Source organism: Acanthochromis polyacanthus, chromosome 3 (genome assembly GCF_021347895.1).
Source record: "Acanthochromis polyacanthus isolate Apoly-LR-REF ecotype Palm Island chromosome 3, KAUST_Apoly_ChrSc, whole genome shotgun sequence".
Lineage (NCBI taxonomy): Eukaryota > Metazoa > Chordata > Actinopteri > Pomacentridae > Acanthochromis > Acanthochromis polyacanthus.
This window is the reverse complement of record NC_067115.1, coordinates 1,720,370-1,741,343: the sequence shown is the minus strand read 5'-3', so window position 1 is coordinate 1,741,343 and position 20,974 is coordinate 1,720,370. Positions and strand designations below refer to the sequence as shown.

Sequence of the window (20,974 nt, the reverse complement as noted above, 5' to 3'; positions counted from 1 at the left end):
CCTCTTCACACTGAAAGTAAAACGTTTTTGGCCACTTGAGGGCAGCACAGTCAGCTGTAGCACTCCCTCTGCAGTAGTTCATTGTTGACCATCAGGAATCCCAACATGAACAGACACATCCAATCAGTCACTTCCATATTATTGGACCTCCTCACTGTCACTCACAACACCTGAGCCAATCACCTGCAGCCTCTAGAATCCAGCCTGTTCCTCTGAAGCACATCAGCTTCATTCAGTCACATAACAGCCATTTGAACATCAGGATCACTCCACACCACTCATCTGGAAAACCCTTCATTTATAACAGCCTGGAAATCAGAGCATCACAGAAAGTGAGTTCAAACTCATGTTCAGCATGTTGGAAGCTGTTTGGTGTCATAGCTAATGCTAATGCTAATGCTAATGCTAACAGGCCTCCAACTCCACAACCATGCTGTTGGATTTCTGGATGTCACCACAATGAAGCAAACATTTTGCTGAACGTTGGTGAGAAACTAATGAAAGACGTGATGAGTGTTAAGACTGATGATGATGATGATGATGAAGCCTGTCTGCTGAACAGGTTAGGCTTCTATGGATAATTTGGATGGATGGCGATCTACCCTTTGAAAGAACTGAAACCATTCTGAAAAGATTCACCCCTTCACCACTCACTGGCAGACCTCCAGCCTCACAGCTCCATCCCTTCCCCAATGGTAGGATTTGTTCTATGGGGTGTGTGAAAATTTGTCCACTTCTGGATCCATTCAGTCATTCTGATCTGATGGAAAATGTTCTTTCTGTGTCCTCATTGAGTTTCATGGCTGTGAGAGTTTTATTTCTGGAGATATTTAATTTTAAAGTGACTTCTCAGGTCTCAAAATGTGAAATTCACAATATTACCATGTTTAGTTTTGGATCCTGAATAACAAACCATAATAGTAATTCAATTAACCATAATTCAAACCAGCACGTTTTACCACAGAGACACTGACTGTTACGATTCAACCTCTAGGGGCTGGCTGGATGTAACAAAATAACCAGATGTTATTGGTTTAGGTGAAGGGATTTATTGCTTAGTAGTAAAAGGGAACGAAAAAGGTGACAACGAAACACAAGACTGGTGGATGTTGCTAAAACAAAGAACAGAATAAAACATAACGAAGGCTAACAGAGTTTACAACTAAGCTAAACACAAAGAAAACAACTAAACTCCCTAGCCAAACAGAATTACAGAAGCAACACCCACCACCAGGAACAAAAAGTAATACAAATGGTGTACAAACAAACTAAACAAAACTGGTGCCTCTGGAACGACGTGCATAATGAGCGTAGTTTACAACAGCTCAACATACATAGTGGTTTCTATGCAAAGTTAGCAACTACACAAGTGGAGCCTCAGTCTCCACACTAAACAAAAGCTGCTAACAAAAGGTCAGAGTTGTCTGGAGCACAACCACAAGTGCTTCCAGACCGAATGACCACACAAAGGTACACAGAACCACGAAACAGAGAGAGAGGTTTCTGCTTTTACCTGACAACCTCTGTGTGAGAAGCTCTGCTCTGTGGTTGGTTTCTATAGAAATGAAAGAAGGTTTAGACGTGAGCTGTAAGGGGGGATGTGGTCAAAGCTGGACAGCAACACTACAGCTGTTTTTACTGATCAGCTTCATTTCATCAGAACAGGAAGAAACGTGGTTTCCTCATCGAGCTGCAGCAGCAACAGAAGCACCGTTTGCAGATCCTGAAGAGACAGAAGCAGAATTATTCCATCATTCCTGTTTAACTGTCATGGAGCTGCTGACCAGGTTTATCCTCCTCCTCCTCGGTAAGCTCATGTCTGTTATTTCTGTTTCTGTCAGGATTTAATTCTGCTTTGGTTGTTTTCTCCTAAATATACACGCTGTGTTTTCAGAGCATCCAGTGGAGGATCTAGAAGATGTTTATGAGTTAAAGAAGTTTTATGGTGATGAGGGTTTGTTAAAGCCAGGATATTAAAATGATTCAACCTGGACTAGATGGAGTCAGAGAGGCTGAAATGTCTGTAAAACACAGTTAAACATTTGTTAAAACGCAGCAAAGAAACATTTCTACATTTATAAACCTGAACACTCTGAATGTTTGAGTCAGTCCTGGAGAACCAGTTGAACTCAGGAGAAACTAGTTTTAAGCTGAATTTCGGTGGTTTTTCCAGGTAGAATATCATGATGTGTTCACAGACTGTGGGAAAGTTGATAGTCTGACAGTTTGTAGCTGATAAATGATGTCATTCTGGATAATTTTTTTGTTTTTCCTCCTGACTGGTTCTCAGAGCAGCTGAGATGAAGCTGACTGATGTGTCTTCATGTTCTACAGTGATCAGTTTATGTGATGCTGAAGAAGAGAAGAAGAATCTGTCAGGAACTAAAGGAGGAAACATCACTCTGCCTGATCCTCTACTGGAGAGAGGATTTCTGTCATATGGAGAAAATGTTATTGCTCAGGTGATAGAAGGAAAACTCATCATAGAAAAGAACATTTATAAAAACAGACTTCAGTGGAATCAAACCTCAGGACTCTTCACTCTGACAGACCTGCAGAGGAACGACTCTGGGATTTATAAGATTGAATCTAAAGAAGGAGAAGTTTCCACTATATCTATTTATAACCTCACAGTTTACGGTAAGATGGTTTTCTTCTTCTAATATATTGATCAGTGTGTGTTGGCAGGAATATTGTTCTAATAACTTCCTGTAACTATCAGTGACATCATCAGTCCTCATGTGGCTCCATGATGACATCATCAGTCCTCAAGTGGCTCCATGATGACATCATCAGTCCTCATGTGGCTCCATGATGACATCATCAGTCCTCATGTGGCTCCATGATGACATCATCAGTCCTTTCCAGTGACCAAACCACAGGTCATGTGAGGTCACTGATGAGCAGCATCACGTGTTAAACCTTCACATGTTTTTACCATGAAGACGACCAGCGAGTGATTAACACCTGAGATGTGCTCTTGTGTCACAGTGGACACTAATTTTGTGTTTTATGTCCTTTTTCTGCGTCCTTATAGGCAGAATTTGACACGTTTGTCATTGAAGTCAAATTTTGAGTCATTATTGAAAAACTTTTAGTCATTTATGAACTTTTTAAATAGAAAAAACTTTTCTGTTCCATCAAGACCTTCTAGCTAGAGGTTCCTTCAAGAATCATTTCTGGTTCTTTAAAGAACGCTGCAGTCCCTCAAGAACCTTTAAAAATGGTTCCTTTGGGTTCAATAAATGTTGGTCCAGTCCAGCTGAACTAACGGCTTCTTTACAGAACTTGTTCCACACAGTTCCTACTGAGTCATCATGGACACATTTTTTACTTTATGTCAACTTTTGCATTATTATGAACAAAATCTGAGTCATTAAGGAAAAAGTTTGATTATTTTTGATCAATTTTGAGTCATTTTGGATGATTTTTGTGTCACAGTGGACACTAATTGTGTGTTTTAGGTCATTTTTTGCATCATTATAGTCAGAATTTGAGCAGTTTTTGACATATTTGTCACATTTTGAGTCATTATTGAAAAACTTTTAATCATTTAGGACAAATTCTGATCATAAATGGACAAATTTTGTGTCACTGAGGACACATTTTGTAATTTAGGTCAGATTTCTTTGAACATTTTGAGTCATTGTGGACAAATCACTGCAGTGAAAACATGATTTTCTGAGTCCTGTTTTTAACCAGCAGATGCAGGTTCTTGTTGTGAACTCTTGTCTAATTTCCAGTGTCCATCTGGTCCTCTGCAGACCCTGTAGCGCCTCCTGCTGTCCAAACACTGAATGTGAGCTCTGACAGCTGCTATCTGCTGTGTGCTGTGGACAAAGCTGCAGAGATCACACTGTGGTGGTACAAAGACCAGGAGGTGGTGGACCAGAGCAGATCTGCTGGACCTCTGCCTCTCACTGTGACCAAGCAGGACCTCAGATCCTCTTACAGATGTGTGGCTGGAAACCCTGCAGAGAACAAGACTCTTCTAGTGGATCTTCAGAAGGTCTGTGGAGAGAAATTCTCCAACAGCAGCTCAGAGAACAACCAAAGACATGGCAAGATCAGTTCTTACTCTGATTTTTATCACTAAAACGTGTTTTTAATGAGTTTTTCTTGACCTCCAGGTTTTGTTCTACAGGTTGGATCATTGGAGTCTCCACTGGATGTGCTGTGCTTACTGTTACAGTCGCTGCATTTTTAATCTGGTTGACGTGTTTCAGCACCTCAGAGAGAAAAGGCAGGTGTTTGATTAGTTTCTAATGATTGATAACAGATTTTTCTCTCATTAAATGCATTCATCTGTGATTGTAGATTATTTTTATTGGACTAATGGTATCAGACAGACTCAGTCAAACAGTTTATTCATCACCTGTACAGCTGGATGTTGGTGGAAACATGATTTTAAATGTCATTTTAACTTCAGTTTTGTATCTCTGCAGATTCTCTGGACTCAACAACAGAAGTGGAGTACGCTGGAGTAAATATCTGTGCTGACAGACAGTCAGGTTGGTGCTTTTCTTTACATTAACGTGATGTTTATTAACATGAACGTTGTGTTAGTAAGAAAAAACTACATGTCAGATAGATTCTGCAGAGATTTCAGGTTGAACTGCAGGCAGTGTTTCCACAGAGAGACTGAGAGGAAAACCAAAGATACTGATGAATAAATAAATGCAGCACGGATCAGAAACAGAGAACAGAGGAGGAAGTAGTTGGAGATCCATCCATCATGGAGAAACATCTTTCTACTGATGATGAGCAGAGCAGAGAGGAAAAGTCTGGAGAGGCAGAAAAATGGAAATATTTATATTAAAATGACTTTAAATTTGTCTTAAATGACATAAACTTATGCAAAATTAATGTAAAAATCATCAACAATGCCTCAAAAGCTGGCTGAAATTACACAAACCTGTCTGTAGTGGTTTGAAAAAATATTCAAAATATTCAAAATTTATTCTAAATGGCATAAACATGTGTAAAATCTGTGTAAAAATGACTCAAAAACTGTCTGAAATTACAAGAATTCACATAAAAGGACTATAAAACCATCTAAAATAACATAAATATGTGCAGAATTGTTGAAGATATGAGTCCAGATGCCCCAGAATCTGTTAAAAATGAGTATAAGAAGACAATAAAAGACACCTGATCAGTAAAATAAATGCAGCACGACTCAGAAACAGAGAACAGAGGAGGAAGTAGTTGGAGATCCATCCATCATGGAGAAACATCTTTCTACTGATGATGAGCAGAGCAGAGAGGAAACATGGAGACAGAAAAACATCTCCAGGATGAGGAGATCAGATTATGTCCAGTGTTGGTCACATCTGTGGACAGATGTTGGACATGTTGATGTTCTCAGTTTTTGTCAAATCCTCCACAAAGTCCACTTTTTCCTTCTGTTCTTGGTCTCCATGGTTCTAAGTGTGTCACAGGCACAGCAGCAGCAGCAGGTGGCCTCAGTGTTGAAGAGTTTCATTGTTGACCTTCTAAGAACATTTAGAAGCAGGAAGTGTCTGGTTCCAGTCCAGGGACCTGTAGGGGGGAAGAGTTCCTGATCACAAACTCTGGATGGTTCCTCTGAACACGTCTGAGTCTCTCCACTGCTGACTGTGTTTCTGCTTCTGCAGGGAGGACATTTCCCGGATTCACCAGGATCTGCTGACCGGCTGTTGGTTTTCACGTGATAGATCCAGACTCTGAAGGTCACGTCTGACAGCAAACAACACATTTCTACCTCTGGACTTCAGTTCTGTTGCTTCAGAACCAAACTTAGCATCTTTTCACCAGCTCTCCTCTCCTTCACTCTGCTTTCCCCGCCTTCTTTTCCCACCTCCAATGGGCAGAATTCAGGAAGAGGAAGTGTAGATCAGGTGGGGGCGTGGCCTGTTAGAGTCCCTCTGGGACCATGTGGCCATCTCAGGTGAGTCTGTGTTGTCAGGTAGTGGCTGGTTCTTTTTCTTTTTTTGTGTGTGTTTTCTTGTTATGCAGCATTAGCAGTGAGCAGTTAGTAGTGATGATGAAATCAAAGCTTCATGAAGCAGTGAACCACTTTGACACATCTGCTTCAAAACATTTGACACAATCAGAAGAGTGACATCTGCTGGTCATGTGTCAGAACTGCATCTAAGTGGAAACAACTGAAAAAGCCTGAGGACTGCTTGTCTCTGATTTGTACTTGAAATAAATGTTATAAAATGTTTGTTTGTGTGCATATATGTGTAGTGTGTTTCTATGAATGAATGTGTGTTGTGTATGTGTGAATCTGTGTGTGTGTGTGTGGGGGGAGGGGGGGGGGGGTTACCGATTACTGAGCTGTTGTTTTCTGTCAAAGCATTGAAACTGATCAATGGAAACTTGTTTCTACAATGAAACTGTGATAATTATTTGTGTAGAGAACTGGACAATTAAAAGGACACTGACTAACCTTCACGATCAAGAAGATAGTCAGCCCTCAAACTTCTTGCTGTGTCCTCCTGGACCCTCCTGTTGCTTCCTTGTGGACTAAGTTGTGGCTGAAACAGGTTTTCAATGTCTGCAGCAGATAACTTGTCATCCAAATGGCAGAGAATGGGAGCCAGCAGCACCGTTAGAAACTGCAACTTATTTAACATTTTCTTTTAGCAGCAATGCTAAATATCTGTGACATAATGATATTTTTGATGCATAAATACAGAAAAAAATGTGTCATTTTGCAATCAAACAAATGAACTTTAACAAAAATATAATTTTTTAAAAATCTCTGCATTATTTACAGTTGCAGTCTGAACATGTAAATGTATATTTTTGTTATTTTACTCGTTATTATCATAATTTAGGAATAACTGTAAAACAACAGAACATTGTTTAAATGACATTTAAAAATTATTTTAAAAAAACTTTCACTCTTGCCTCTTGAATTCTGTGAATAAAGAAAAAACACTGAAAAACATAAAAAATAGAAAAGAAAGAAACAGAACAGCAGCATTAATCACTGAGAAACATGTGGACAGATGTTACTGAACAATCCTCACATCACTGAGCACAAAGTTTTAGATGCTTCAACATTTAAATCAGTCCATCATTAAACAACAGACCAGAACTATCCAGCAGATCTGCTCTGGTCCACCACCTCCTGGTCTTTGTACCACCACAGTGTGATCTCTGCAGCTTTGTCCACAGCACACAGCAGATAGCAGCTGTCAGAGCTCACATTCAGTGTTTGGACAGCAGGAGGCGCTACAGGGTCTGCAGAGGACCAGATGGACACTGGAAATTAGACCAGAGTTCACAACAAGAACCTGCATCTGCTGGTTTAAAAACAGGGCTCAGAAAATCATGTTTTCTGCTGCTGTGATTTGAACACAATGACTCAAAATGTTCAAACTAATTGAAGAAAACGTGACCTAAATGATTCAAAGTGTGTCCTTAAATAATCAGAAATGACTACAAGTTTTTCAATAAAGACTCAAAATTTGACTTAAATGACAAAAGTGTCAAATTCTGCCGATAATGATGCAAAAAAATGACCTAAAAATACAAAACTAGGGTCCACTGTGACAGGAAAATTGTCCAAAATGACTAAAATTTGTTCAAAATGATGCAAAAATGAACACAAATGAAAAAATGTGTCCATAGTGACTCAGCAGGAACAGTCTAGGAGAAGTTCTATAAAGAACCCGTTTGCTAAAGTTGTCTGGAGCATCATTTACTGCACCTAAAGGAACCAGTTTTAAAGGTTCTTGAGGGACTGTGGTGTTCTTTAAAGAACCAGAAATGATTCTTGAAGGAACCTCTCGCTAAAAGATCTTTGTAGAACTAAAATAATGTTTATTCTGTTGTATTACTGCCAGGAGCTGTCATTTTTCTGACTGCAGAGACTTCCTTTGTCTTCCTGTTGATCTCAGAGGAAGTCAACCAGGACATCAGGAGACTTTAAATATTTTTTCTTTGTATCTGACCTCCAGACTTCTGGTGTGTCGACATTTATTCTCCCAAACAGTCGAGGTAGGACTGTAAACTGTAAAATAATCATCTGTAACCTCTGACCTCAGGAAACGAGACCAAAGCAGGACTGAGGTCAGCATCAAGGAGCTCTAGTGGTTCAGTCTGGATCCTTTCAGACATCAGAATTTATTTATTTGGTATCTGGGACCCAAAGGTAAGTTCTGGAAAATATTTAGATGTTTTCAGTCTGGGGATTTTTTATTATTTTCACCCTCAAAACACCAAATAAACAAACGAGTAAATAAAATATAATGAAGTCTTTTAATGGTTCAGTGTCTCCAGAAATAAAACTCCTGCAGCTGTGAAATGTGCTGAGAAAAGACAGAAAAGTTTCATCACATCAGAATGATTGAATGGATCCAGCAGAGGGCAGCATTTTAATGATCTGACCTCGAAAAGGGAGAAAAAAATGCAAATGTTCCATCCTGGCTGGTCAAGTGTCTCCATAAAGTTCAATTGTTTTGTTATTTTGAAGAGGAGAAGTTATAGTGGACACAGCAGCAGATTCTAATTTGATAAAAGTCAATTTCTGGTCCTTGAACATGAAAAAAAGTACAAAATTTTCCAACTATGTTGCTCTAGTGTCTCCATGAAGTTCCTGTCAGTGTCTATCTATGTATGGATCCATGTTTCTACTAAAATCCAGTCTTTGGTCCACATTTCTCCAACTGTTGAGGCTCTAACATCAGTAGAATCTGATGGTTAAAGTCTGACCAGACAAGGTTCCAGTTTTTAGATATTAGACTAAATGCTAAATATCTCCATGTGGACATTATCTGAGGACACTTTTAGAGTTATTCCAAATATACATGTGAATCCATCCATATATATTCACTTTATGGTGACATTAGACCACCAAAACTCAATAATGTCCATCTATTCACCAGTAATTATTAACTTGTGTCATTTCTAAACAATTTTGGCTCATTTTAAATCAACTTATTTTGGACAGATTTTAAGTCGTTTCAAGACATTTTGGTAAAATTCAACATTTTTCATCATCTTCTGTTTTTTCTGCACACATTTGGAGTCATTTTGGACCAATGTCAGGACTTTTTTATCGGTTTTTAGTTATTTTGGATGATCTTTATCTTCTTTTGAAAAACATTTTGAGCAATTTTGACAAGTTTTAACCCTCATGTCGTCCTGTGGGTCAAAACTGACCCATTTTAAAGTTTGAAAATGTGGAAAAAATTTATCATTTTTATATTTTCAACATTTTTGGGAAATTTTTGAACATTTTTTTGGTGGAAAAACAGAAATGTTAAAAGTGTTTCTTAAGAACAATCACATAAAGATCAACTAAAATCCAGCAAAATTCACTGGATTTTAGTTGATTTTTATGTGAATGTTCTTAAAGAAAATATCAGAAGTTTTACTGATATACATGGAATCACTTTAGATATTTTTAAGATTTTTTTGGAAGATTTTTACTCATTTAAAAAAATATTTACAAGAATTTTCTTGCCAAAATTGGGGGATTTGTTTGAAAATATAACATTAGGAGGAAACTTTTAAAGAATTATTGGAATTTTATTCCTGAAGGTTTTGCAAATTTTCAGAAATTTGGGGGATTTTTTTGCTGAATCTTTTTATTTTTTTTCACACAAGGAAGCAATATTTGTTGGTAAATGAAGACAACAGTCATTCTGTTCAAGTTTTCAAGTTTCATGTCAGATTGGGCAGTTTGTGTCCAATTTTGGACAAACATTTAGTCCTTTTTGGATAATTTTTGAGTAATTTTAGATCATTTTTCATCATTTTTCAATCATTTGACAATTTTTTTTGGTCAGAAGAGAATAAATAGTCGAATCTTGTCTTGCCAAACTTGTCACACATCAGATTCTACTGATATTAGAGCCTCAAAAATTGGTGAAATGTCGACCACAGACTGGATTTTTGGGAGGAAACATGAATATGTCCATAAATATTCTGTCTGTGTCCAAAATAACTTGAAATTTTTCTGCAATGCCACAAATAATCCTCCAAAAGATGTCCAAAACAACTAAGAAAATACTTAAAAATGGTCTCAGATGACCCAGATATGGTCCAAATGGACTCATACTCATTTTTGACATGAATAAATATGTAAAAAACTGGAACCTGGAAAACTGGAAATCCTCGTGTCCAAAATATAACCCGGGTAGACAACCGTGGGTTATTAATGTGTTTTTAGCCAGTATTTTAACTTAGTCCATCAGTTTGCCTTTTCTCTCAGGAGAAGTAGTACCTCAAATTGGCCACTAGGTGGCAGTAGAAGCAGTGGCGCCTGCAGAAGTTTTTCATAGAGGAGGCCAGGTGGGGCCACTTAAAGTCTTCTTCCTGAATTGTGAGGTCCCTATAAGCTGAAAGACGTCTTTTCCATGAGCAGCTTTTCTCCTTTTTTCATCCTAACAATAGGAGATGTGTCTGAGCAGGAGGATAATTCAAAGCAGCACGTTTTACCACAGAGACACTGACCCTCAGAGGTTTCTGCTTTTAGCTGACAACTCTGTCCACAGGAGGATCAGAGGCCAGTAAACGGTTCAAACCTCTGTGTGAGAAGCTCTGCTCTGTGGTCGGTTTCTATGGTTTCTAAGAGTGAGAGAGAGAGGGAGAGAGAGAGACAGACAAAGAGGAAGAGAGAAAGAAGGAGAGGGGTAGAGAGAGAGAGAGAGAGAGAGAGAGAGAGACAGAGAAAGAGGAAGAGAGAAAGAGGGAGAGGGGTAGAGAGAGAGAGAGAGAGAGAGAGAGATGCAATCAATAAAGGTCACTCATCTATTAGTTTATTGTTTAACGTACAATAATAACACCTTATTACATAATGCACCATGCTATTACTTTTTACAGAAAATCAAAAGATTGCAAGTGCATTTTGTAGTAATTTTCTCGAAATGTAATAACTTATTACGTAATGCGGCAAAAATTTTACAAAATGCGTTGGGTCAGTTTGTTACGAAATGAAACGACAAAGTTATTACATTTTGGACGTTTATTACAAAATACACCGTTATTATGAAATGCGGCTTAACAAGTGTGAAGCCACAAGGATCAGAGGCCAGTAAACGGTTCAAACCTCTGTGTGAGAAGCTCTGCTCTGTGGTCGGTTTCCATGGAAATGAAAGAAGGTTTAGACGTGAGCTGTAAGGGGGGATGTGGTCAAAGCTGGACAGCAACACTACAGCTGTTTTTACTGATCAGCTTCATTTCATCAGAACAGGAAGAAACGTGGTTTCCTCATCGAGCTGCAGCAGCAACAGAAGCACCGTTTGCAGATCCTGAAGAGACAGAAGCAGAATTATTCCATCATTCCTGTTTAACTGTCATGGAGCTGCTGACCAGGTTTATCCTCCTCCTCCTCGGTAAGCTCATGTCTGTTATTTCTGTTTCTGTCAGGATTTAATTCTGCTTTGGTTGTTTTCTCCTAAATATACACGCTGTGTTTTCAGAGCATCCAGTGGAGGATCTAGAAGATGTTTATGAGTTAAAGAAGTTTTATGGTGATGAGGGTTTGTTAAAGCCAGGATATTAAAATGATTCAACCTGGACTAGATGGAGTCAGAGAGGCTGAAATGTCTGTAAAACACAGTTAAACATTTGTTAAAACGCAGCAAAGAAACATTTCTACATTTATAAACCTGAACACTCTGAATGTTTGAGTGAGTCCTGGAGAACCAGTTGAAGTCAGGAGAAATTAGTTTTAAGCTGAAGTTTGGTTGTTTTTTTTCTGACAGAGTGTCATGATGTGTTCACAGACTGTGGGAAAGTTGATAGTCTGACAGTTTGTAGCTGATAAATGATGACATTCTGGATAATTTTTTTGTTTTTCCTCCTGACTGGTTCTCAGAGCAGCTGAGATGAAGCTGACTGATGTGTCTTCATGTTCTACAGTGATCAGTTTATGTGATGCTGAAGAAGAGAAGAAGAATCTGTCAGGAACTAAAGGAGGAAACATCACTCTGCCTGATCCTCCACTGGAGAGAGGATTTCTGTATTTTGGAGAAGTTATTGCTCAGGTGATAGAAGGAAAACTCATCATAGAAAAGAACATTTATAAACACAGACTTCAGTGGAATAAATCCTCAGGACTCTTCACTCTCACAGACCTGCAGAGGAGAGACTCTGGGATTTATAAGACTGAAACTAAAGAAGGAGAAGTTTCCACTATATCTATTTATAACCTCACAGTTTACGGTAAGATGGTTTTCTTCTTCTAATATATTGATCAGTGCGTTTTGGCAGGAATATTGTTCTAATAACTTCCTGTAACTATCAGTGACATCATCAGTCCTCATGTGGCTCCATGATGACATCATCAGTCCTCATGTGGCTCCATGATGACATCATCATTCCTTTCCAGTGACCAAACCACAGGTCATGTGAGGTCACTGATGAGCAGCATCACGTGTTAAACCTTCACATGTTTTTACCATGAAGACGACCAGCGAGTGATTAACACCTGAGATGTGCTCTTGTGTCACAGTGGACACTAATTTTGTGTTTTAGGTCCTTTTTCTGCGTCCTTATAGGCAGAATTTGACACGTTTGTCATTGAAGTCAAATTTTGAGTCATTATTGAAAAACTTTTAGTCATTTATGAACTTTTTAAAATAGAAAAAACATTTCTGTTCCATCTAGACCTTCTAGCTAGAGGTTCCTTCAAGAATCATTTCTGGTTCTTTAAAGAACGCTGCAGTCCCTCAAGAACCTTTAAAAATGGTTCCTTTGGGTTCAATAAATGTTGGTCCAGTCCAGCTGAACTAACGGCTTCTTTACAGAACTTGTTCCACACAGTTCCTACTGAGTCATCATGGACACATTTTTTACTTTATGTCAACTTTTTCATTATTATGAACAAAATCTGAGTCATTAAGGAAAAAGTTTGATTATTTTTGATCAATTTTGAGTCATTTTGGATGATTTTTGTGTCACAGTGAACATTAATTGTGTGTTTTAGGTCATTTTTTGCATCATTCTAGTCAGAATTTGAGCAGTTTTTGACATATTTGTCACATTTTGAGTCATTATTGAAAAACTTTTAATCATTTAGGACAAATTCTGATCATAAATGGACAAATTTTGTGTCACTGAGGACACATTTTGTAATTTAGGTCAGATTTTTTTGAACATTTTAAGTCATTGTGGACAAATCACTGCAGTAAAAACATGATTTTCTGAGTCCTGTTTTTAACCAGCAGATGCAGGTTCTTGTTGTGAACTCTTGTCTAATTTCCAGTGTCCATCTGGTCCTCTGCAGACCCTGTAGCGCCTCCTGCTGTCCAAACACTGAATGTGAGCTCTGACAGCTGCTATCTGCTGTGTGCTGTGGACAAAGCTGCAGAGATCACACTGTGGTGGTACAAAGACCAGGAGGTGGTGGACCAGAGCAGATCTGCTGGACCTCTGCCTCTCACTGTGACCAAGCAGGACCTCAGATCCTCTTACAGATGTGTGGCTGGAAACCCTGCAGAGAACAAGACTCTTCTAGTGGACGTTAAGACGTTTTGTCGTCAAATCGACCTCAACAGCAGCTCAGAGAACAACCAAAGACCTGGTAAGATCAGTTCTAACTCTGGTTTTTATCACTAAAACGTGTTTTTAATGAGTTTTTCTTGACCTCCAGGTTTTGTTCTACAGGTTGGATCATTGGAGTCTCCACTGGATGTGCTGTGCTTACTGTTACAGTCGCTGCATTTTTAATCTGGTTGACGTGTTTCAGCACCTCAGAGAGAAAAGGCAGGTGTTTGATTAGTTTCTAATGATTGATAACAGATTTTTCTCTCATTAAATGCATTCATCTGTGATTGTAGATTATTTTTATTGGACTAATGGTATCAGACAGACTCAGTCAAACAGTTTATTCATCACCTGTACAGCTGGATGTTGGTGGAAACATGATTTTAAATGTCATTTTAACTTCAGTTTTGTATCTCTGCAGATTCTCTGGACTCAACAACAGAAGTGGAGTACGCTGGAGTAAATATCTGTGCTGACAGACACAGTCAGGTTGGTGCTTTTCTTTACATTAACGTGATGTTTATTAACATGAACGTTGTGTTAGTAAGAAAAAACTACATGTCAGATAGATTCTGCAGAGATTTCAGGTTGAACTGCAGGCAGTGTTTCCACAGAGAGACTGAGAGGAAAACCAAAGATACTGATGAATAAATAAATGCAGCACGGATCAGAAACAGAGAACAGAGGAGGAAGTAGTTGGAGATCCATCCATCATGGAGAAACATCTTTCTACTGATGATGAGCAGAGCAGAGAGGAAACATGGAGACAGAAAAACATCTCCAGGATGAGAAGATCAGATTATGTCCAGTGTTGGTCACATCTGTGGACAGATGTTGGACATGTTGATGTTCTCAGTTTTTGTAAAATACTCCACAAAGTCCACTTTTTCCTTCTGTTCTTGGTCTCCATGGTTCTAAGTGTGTCACAGAACAGCAGCAGCAGCAGGTGGCCTCAGTGTTGAAGAGTTTCATTGTTGACCTTCTAAGAACATTTAGAAGCAGGAAGTGTCTGGTTCCAGTCCAGGGACCTGTAGGGGGGAAGAGTTCCTGATCACAAACTCTGGATGGTTCCTCTGAACACGTCTGAGTCTCTCCACTGCTGACTGTGTTTCTGCTTCTGCAGGGAGGACATTTCCCGGATTCACCAGGATCTGCTGACCGGCTGTTGGTTTATCACGTGATAGATCCAGACTCTGAAGGTCACGTCTGACAGCAAACAACACATTTCTACCTCTGGACTTCAGTTCTGTTGCTTCAGAACCAAACTTAGCATCTTTTCACCAGTTCTCCTCTCCTTCACTCTGCTTTCCCCGCCTTCTTTTCCCTCCCCCAGTGGGCAGAATCCAGGAAGAGGAAGTGTAGATAAGGTGGGGGCGTGGCCTGTTAGAGTCCCTCTGGGACCATCTCAGGTGAGTCTGTGTTGTCAGTTAGTGGCCGGTTTCTTTGTCTTTTTCTTTTGTGTTTTTTCTTGTTATGCAGCATTAGCAGTGAGCAGTTAGAAATGGCATCCTAGATGAAGTCTGCTTGTATAGTCTCTGTCAGTGGTGAGCTTGGCTGAAGTAGTGCTGTATTTTAGCAATTAGCATTAGCATGTAGCAAGTTTGGTGAGCTAGCTTGTATAGTTTCTTTGTCAGTGGTAAGTTTGCTTTGGACATGGCTAACATTAGCATCTAGAGGGATTTGGAGAGGTTATAAGTATAGTTTCCTTGTCATTTTTTTTTAGCATTTGGCACTAGATATTCATCATCTTGCCCTATCTGACTGCTAGCATCTGGTCACTATCTGGAGCGGTGCTGTTTGGATTGTGTAGGAGCAGAGTTAACTGGGACACCAGAGTTCACCGGTTAGCTTCCTAAAGGTGTTGTTGGACTAAATCGGAGAAGCACTGTTGAAAGGTTTCCACCTGATGACCCCCAGAGATGTTAGAATCACTGCTCTCTGGTGTACAGTGATGGTCAGGATCCTCGGTCCTTCACTGAGTGGCATCTTCTTTGATTGGAGAACAAATGTCTTTAAAATGTCTTTAAACTGTTTACTAACATGATGTTCATCATTATTACTTAAAAAAAGAACAAATGCATCTCCTGATTTTTATAATTTTTATGTATAATGTATATTTGATAAGTATTTATTTTTTCACTAAGTCTATTAATATTTCTATTTCCTGTTTTTGCATTTTTAAACTGTTTACACCAGCTACAGCGTCTTATTGCTGAGGTAAACCATACAGAGACAGTAAAGACGTGATTCTGATCAGGGAGGATGAGAGGAAACAAACTCCACACAGATGTTTCTGATGAAACTGAATAATAAACCCTGGAATGAACTTTAACTGTTGATTTTATCTTTATTGTCGTCGTGTTCTTTGCTGTGTGTTTCTACATGTGTTAAATCTGAGTGTGTCCAACATAAAAACACTGAACTTTGTTAGTGTGAGTGAAAACTGTCCCTACAGGTCAGTTTATTAAACCAGAGTCACTAATGTTACAGGTTCAATGGTTCTGCTGCAGTTTCACATCAATCAGACGCAAACAAACTCTCTGCTGGGTTGTTGGTAGATTTAATATTAAATACAATAATAAATACATCAAAGAATAAAAAGAATAACTTATTATATAACAGAGAACACAAACTCTCTTCCTGTTGACTCGCTGTGAACAGGTTTTAAGTTTAAACCTTTTTATGAACTTTTCAGTTCCATGTAAATCTCTCTGTCCACCAAAGAGCCTCTTCACACTGAAAGTAAAACGTTTTTGGCCACTTGAGGGCAGCACAGTCAGCTGTAGCACTCCCTCTGCAGTAGTTCATTGTTGACCATCAGGAATCCCAACATGAACAGACACATCCAATCAGTCACTTCCATATTATTGGACCTCCTCACTGTCACTCACAACACCTGAGCCAATCACCTGCAGCCTCTAGAATCCAGCCTGTTCCTCTGTTTGAAGCACATCCAGCTTCATTCAGTCACATAACAGCCATTTGAACATCAGGATCACCCCACACCACTCATCTGGAAAACCCTTCATTTATAACAGCCTGGAAACCAGAGCATCACGGAGAGTGAGTTCAAACTCATGTTAAGCATGTTGGAAGCTGTTTGGTGTCATAGCTAATGCTAATGCTAATGCTAACAGGCCTCCAACTCCACAACCATGCTGTTGGATTTCTGGATGTCACCACAATGAAGCAAACATTTTGCTGAATGTTGGTGAGAAACTAATGAAAGACGTGATGAGTGTTAAGACTAATGATGATGATGATGAAGCCTGTCTGCTGAACAGGTTAGGCTTCTATGGATAATTTGGATGGATGACGATCTACCCTTTGAAAGAACTGAGAACATTCTGAAAAGATTCACCCCTTCACCACTCATTGGCAGACCTCCAGCCTCACAGCTCCATCCCTTCCCCAGTGGTAGGACTTGTTCTATGGATTAATTACCTTCATTAGCACCACATTGGCAACACTGTAAACACACTCGCTTTTCAGCTTTTCACCTGAACCAAGAACTGCTGTTGCATCGCTGACATTTTATAGCACATCGTCACTTTAAATAGTTTGAAGTGAATCTGCTTTGTTGTCGTCTGCAGTTGATTGAATGGATTGGGATGTTTGAATAAGAGGTGAATCTGATGTTTGATCTTCTGAACTTTGTGTTATTGTTTTGTTTATTTTGACCATTGTTTATCCTTGGTACATTCAAGTATTTTCTGTTGATTATCTTTTAATATATTATCGGTGACATCATTTCTGTCTCATGTGTTCATTAATCCTCACAGCTCCCAGAGTCCATCCTTTCCCTAGCCTAGCCCTTAGCCTAGCCCTTAGCCCTCCTGATGATAGCATGTCTTCATTGTAAGTGCTACACAGTGTTTGAAGCCACCTGCTGGATGTCTGAGTCCTCACTAAGTTTCATGGCTGTGAGAGTTTTATTTCTGGAGATGCTGAACCCTTAAAGTGGTTTCTCAGATCAGATGTTTTCTGAATCACATTCCCTGAATTAACTCTGAGTTCTGACAGCAGACTGATGAGACTCTGCAGTTCACCTTTTCTCCACCAGATGTCCTCCAATGATCCACTGAGTCCTGTCCAGGTTGTCTCACCTGTCTGGTTTATTGTTCTTTGTCTGGTTCCTGCTTTTTTTTTTTTTATCAGCTCTGAGGTCTTCATCTGTTTCCTTCATCCAGTCAGAAAGTCTGATCTCTGCTGCCTCAGTTCAAAACAGAAAGAGGTCAAACAAATTCAGAAAACCTTTAGACACTTTATCATCTGTAGTTCTGCAGAAACATGTCCTTGAATTGAACCTGCAGGCAAAACAGGCTCAGGTATCATGCAAACCTTTTAGCTCATGTGTATACTGTAAACCAGTCTGACAGCCTGCATGTGAATATTATTACACCATGGCAGTGTATCTACTGCAAACATGATCCATCTGCTGGCTTCAGCTTCTTTAACTCTTTCATGCACATGACATGCTGCACTATAAGGGTTAAGAGTGTGTCCTTGTGGTTTCCATAGTGAACTCCACCATCTGCACATATGGCGTCTCCTCTGTGGCTGCTTAGGGCCATAAAGTGCTCATTAAGATGAAACTAAATTCTCATGTTGACGCCAGCCGGTCTGTCCCATGGCGTCTTCTGAGAACCTTTCAGTCTGCTGAGAAAAGCAAACACCAGCAGTAAAATAAAAGCCTCCTGCAAACAAAAGCTTTGAGATTAGCCAACAGAGAAACACTGAGTGTGATTCTGTAAAGAACATCAAACAAAACCATGAAACTTCCTGACATTTTCTAGATTTTTGAACAAACACTTGATCCTCTTTGAACCAGCATCCAGAAAGGTAGAAAATAAAAATAAAAAATACAGATAAAATTTAGATTTAGTCATTTTCATGATTAAAGTAAACAAAAAAAAGCTTTAACTTTGTCCACTGTTTTCCAGATTAGAGTCCAGTGATGTTATTTAAACCTGCTGGAGTCTTTGATGTTAGAGTAGAAATATGGATCCATCCGTAAATATTCCATCTGTGCCCAAAATAACTTTAAATTTATCCACAATGCAACAAAAATCCTCCAGAATATGTGCAAAACAACCAAGGAATGACCAAAATGACTCAAATGGCCAAAAATGACTCAGAATTGTCCAAATGGACTCATATCATGTGTAAAATCATAAAAGGCAGTTTTAAATTAATTTAAAACAACTTTTTTATTATTATTTCAAGTCAAAATATCTAAAAACTGGAACCTTGTCTGGTCAAACTTTAACACATCAGATTCTGCTGATGTTAGGCTACGTTCACACTGCAGGCTAAAATGACCCAAATCCAATTTCTTTTGCCCCTATGTGACCTGTATCTGATCTTTTCATGACAGTCTGAACGACACAGACCTGATTTTTTCAAATGCGACCCAGGCCACTTGGATATGTGGTCCTAATTCCGATACGTATCGGATCTTTTGCCATGCGGCTTCAGTCACATTTATCCGACCTATACGTCATCGGTACACGACAAACGTCACTATTCTGCTTTCAAGCAAAACACGTCTTCGGGCTGCTGAAGACGCGTGTGTTGCCCTGAGAGTGTTAAAGAGAGGCGCTCACATATGTAGGTAAAGGTCGCCCTTATCATTGGAAAATTCTAAATGAAGTCTGCATCTGTGAAGCCTCTCACATCACTATCCACCACTCCTGGCTGCAACTCCACACCCACACAGTTCTCTGGACAGATGTTGCTGCCACTGCCCCACAAAACACCAGGGCCAAAATCCTGGCTCTCTTCCTTCTTGACCTTTTCTCTTTAAAATAATTAAGTTATAAATATGCTGGCTGCGGCTGGACAACAACTTTAAAATGGCCAGACATGCTCTACTGTTAGCGTCCATGTTTACTTCGTAAACACTGAACACGCTCTCTGCGTGTCGTTGTTGTGTCCTCTTCTGCGCATGCGGGAACCTTTTGGGTCGTGTGAGGTTCACACAGGAGATCACATACAAGTCGCATTTAATTGGAAATGTGAACGAACTTGCAAAAAAATCGGATTTCACAAAAAAAAGGGAATTGAGCATTAAGCCCTGCAGTGTGAACGTAGCCTTAGAGCCTCAACAGTTGGAGAAATGTGGACCAAAGACTGTTTTAGTAGAAACATGGATCCATCCATAGATAGACACTGACAGGAACTTTATGGAGACACTAGACCATCAAAGTATTGAACATTTTGCACTTTTTTCCCATTTTAAGGGGCGAATATTTCATCATGATCAACATCTTGGACAATTTTTTTGTTGTCTTGAATAAATTTCAAGGATTTTCTTACAATTTGATTGATTTTGAACAATTTTTAGTAACTTTTATTGAGCAAACTCTGAGCTTCATTCAGAGACTGAACTGATCTGAGCTGACATGTTTCCATCTCATTCATCCAGCAGCTTTACGTCTCTTTAGTTCTGCAAACACCCAACGGTTTATGAAAACTAAATATTTACTTTCATGAGCTGAGGTCTTTTTGACAGTTTAACTGCTCACTACCTTTGGTAAGTTCCTCCTTCAGACAACAACCAGAATGTGTGTCTAAGAGTTTCTACAAGTCAACTCCTGCCTCAGCTCCTCCTCCTTCTGTCTTCTCTGATTCCCTCATTAAGGAGCGTCTTCAGGCAGATAAACTGTAAATCTGTGATTCTTTGACCAGAGATTACATGACCCTGTCTCTGGTTCACCACTGTTCCTTCCTTGGACCAGTTCTGATGATCCTGAAGACAAATCAGGAACACCCCATAAGAGCTGCAGTTCTGGAGACGTTCTGACCCAGTCGTCTTGTCTAACTGCCTCTAGTCCTCATGCTTCAACATTTTTCCTGCTTCTAACATCAACTCTGTTCATTTGCTGCCTGATAAATCCAACCCACTACCAGGAGTCATGAAGAAGAGATGATCAGAGTTCTTCTGTTCACCTCAGGGCTCAGAATGTTCTGTCTGGTTGGTGTATATCTGGAACTAGCTGCTGATAAATCCATGTTTTCAGTGAAGCTGTGACCAGTTAGAACTCCAGCTGTTGATCAAACTGTCACCAATGAATCTTGGGATCTGTTGGGTGGTGAAGGATCCACCTGATGCATCCTTCAGTGAGGATGAGGTCTTTATATCTTCATGAAACTGGACGGCCTTCATCGTGACTCATTCATCCTCTGGACTGCTATTAACTCTACTTTGAAGGAGATGGTGACAAAATGTGAAACCTGATGTCGTCTCAGAACTTCTTGATCACCCATCGGACTAATATTTCCTCATAAATCCCCACACTGGTCCTTTAAGACCTTCGTTCTGTTCTGCTTTAGTTACTAGCTGAGGGCAGGAGATTGAATTTCAAGAATGAAAGGAAGCAGAATTTAACAAAAAACGGTGCAAAAGAACTCTTTCAGGTGGAGCTGGCAGCAGATTCCAGTGGTTTTGTGGCTGCATCAAAGCTTTCCTCTCATTGTGTGAATT

The 20,974-nt window shown here is 39.4% G+C and overlaps 1 protein-coding gene across 18 annotated transcripts in view; it reads left to right on the top strand.

Moving 5' to 3' along the window:
* The window catches only part of LOC127533053 (uncharacterized), a 56,220-nt gene that overhangs the window by 13,041 nt on the left and 22,205 nt on the right, over positions 1 to 20,974 (top strand). For 3 of the 18 annotated variants that reach the window (XM_051945115.1, XM_051945118.1, XM_051945117.1), the window contains 4 exons: positions 13,229 to 13,525; positions 13,609 to 13,707; positions 13,910 to 13,977; positions 14,612 to 14,766. The exons of 1 other annotated variant lie outside the window; for it this stretch is intronic. In XM_051945115.1, coding sequence (XP_051801075.1) covers positions 13,229 to 13,525; positions 13,609 to 13,707; positions 13,910 to 13,977; positions 14,612 to 14,698 — 551 coding nt within the window. In that variant the 3' untranslated portion in view covers positions 14,699 to 14,766. Of the gene's footprint in view, positions 1 to 28; positions 333 to 412; positions 696 to 1,660; positions 1,808 to 2,334; positions 2,641 to 3,764; positions 4,062 to 4,130; positions 4,244 to 4,445; positions 4,512 to 5,636; positions 6,891 to 11,186; positions 11,334 to 13,228; positions 13,526 to 13,608; positions 13,708 to 13,909; positions 13,978 to 14,611; positions 14,767 to 15,176; positions 15,821 to 16,393; positions 16,552 to 16,576; positions 16,906 to 20,974 lie in introns of those variants that run through there. 14 more of the 18 variants (XM_051945102.1, XM_051945104.1, XM_051945103.1 and 11 more) reach the window with 14 other exon arrangements.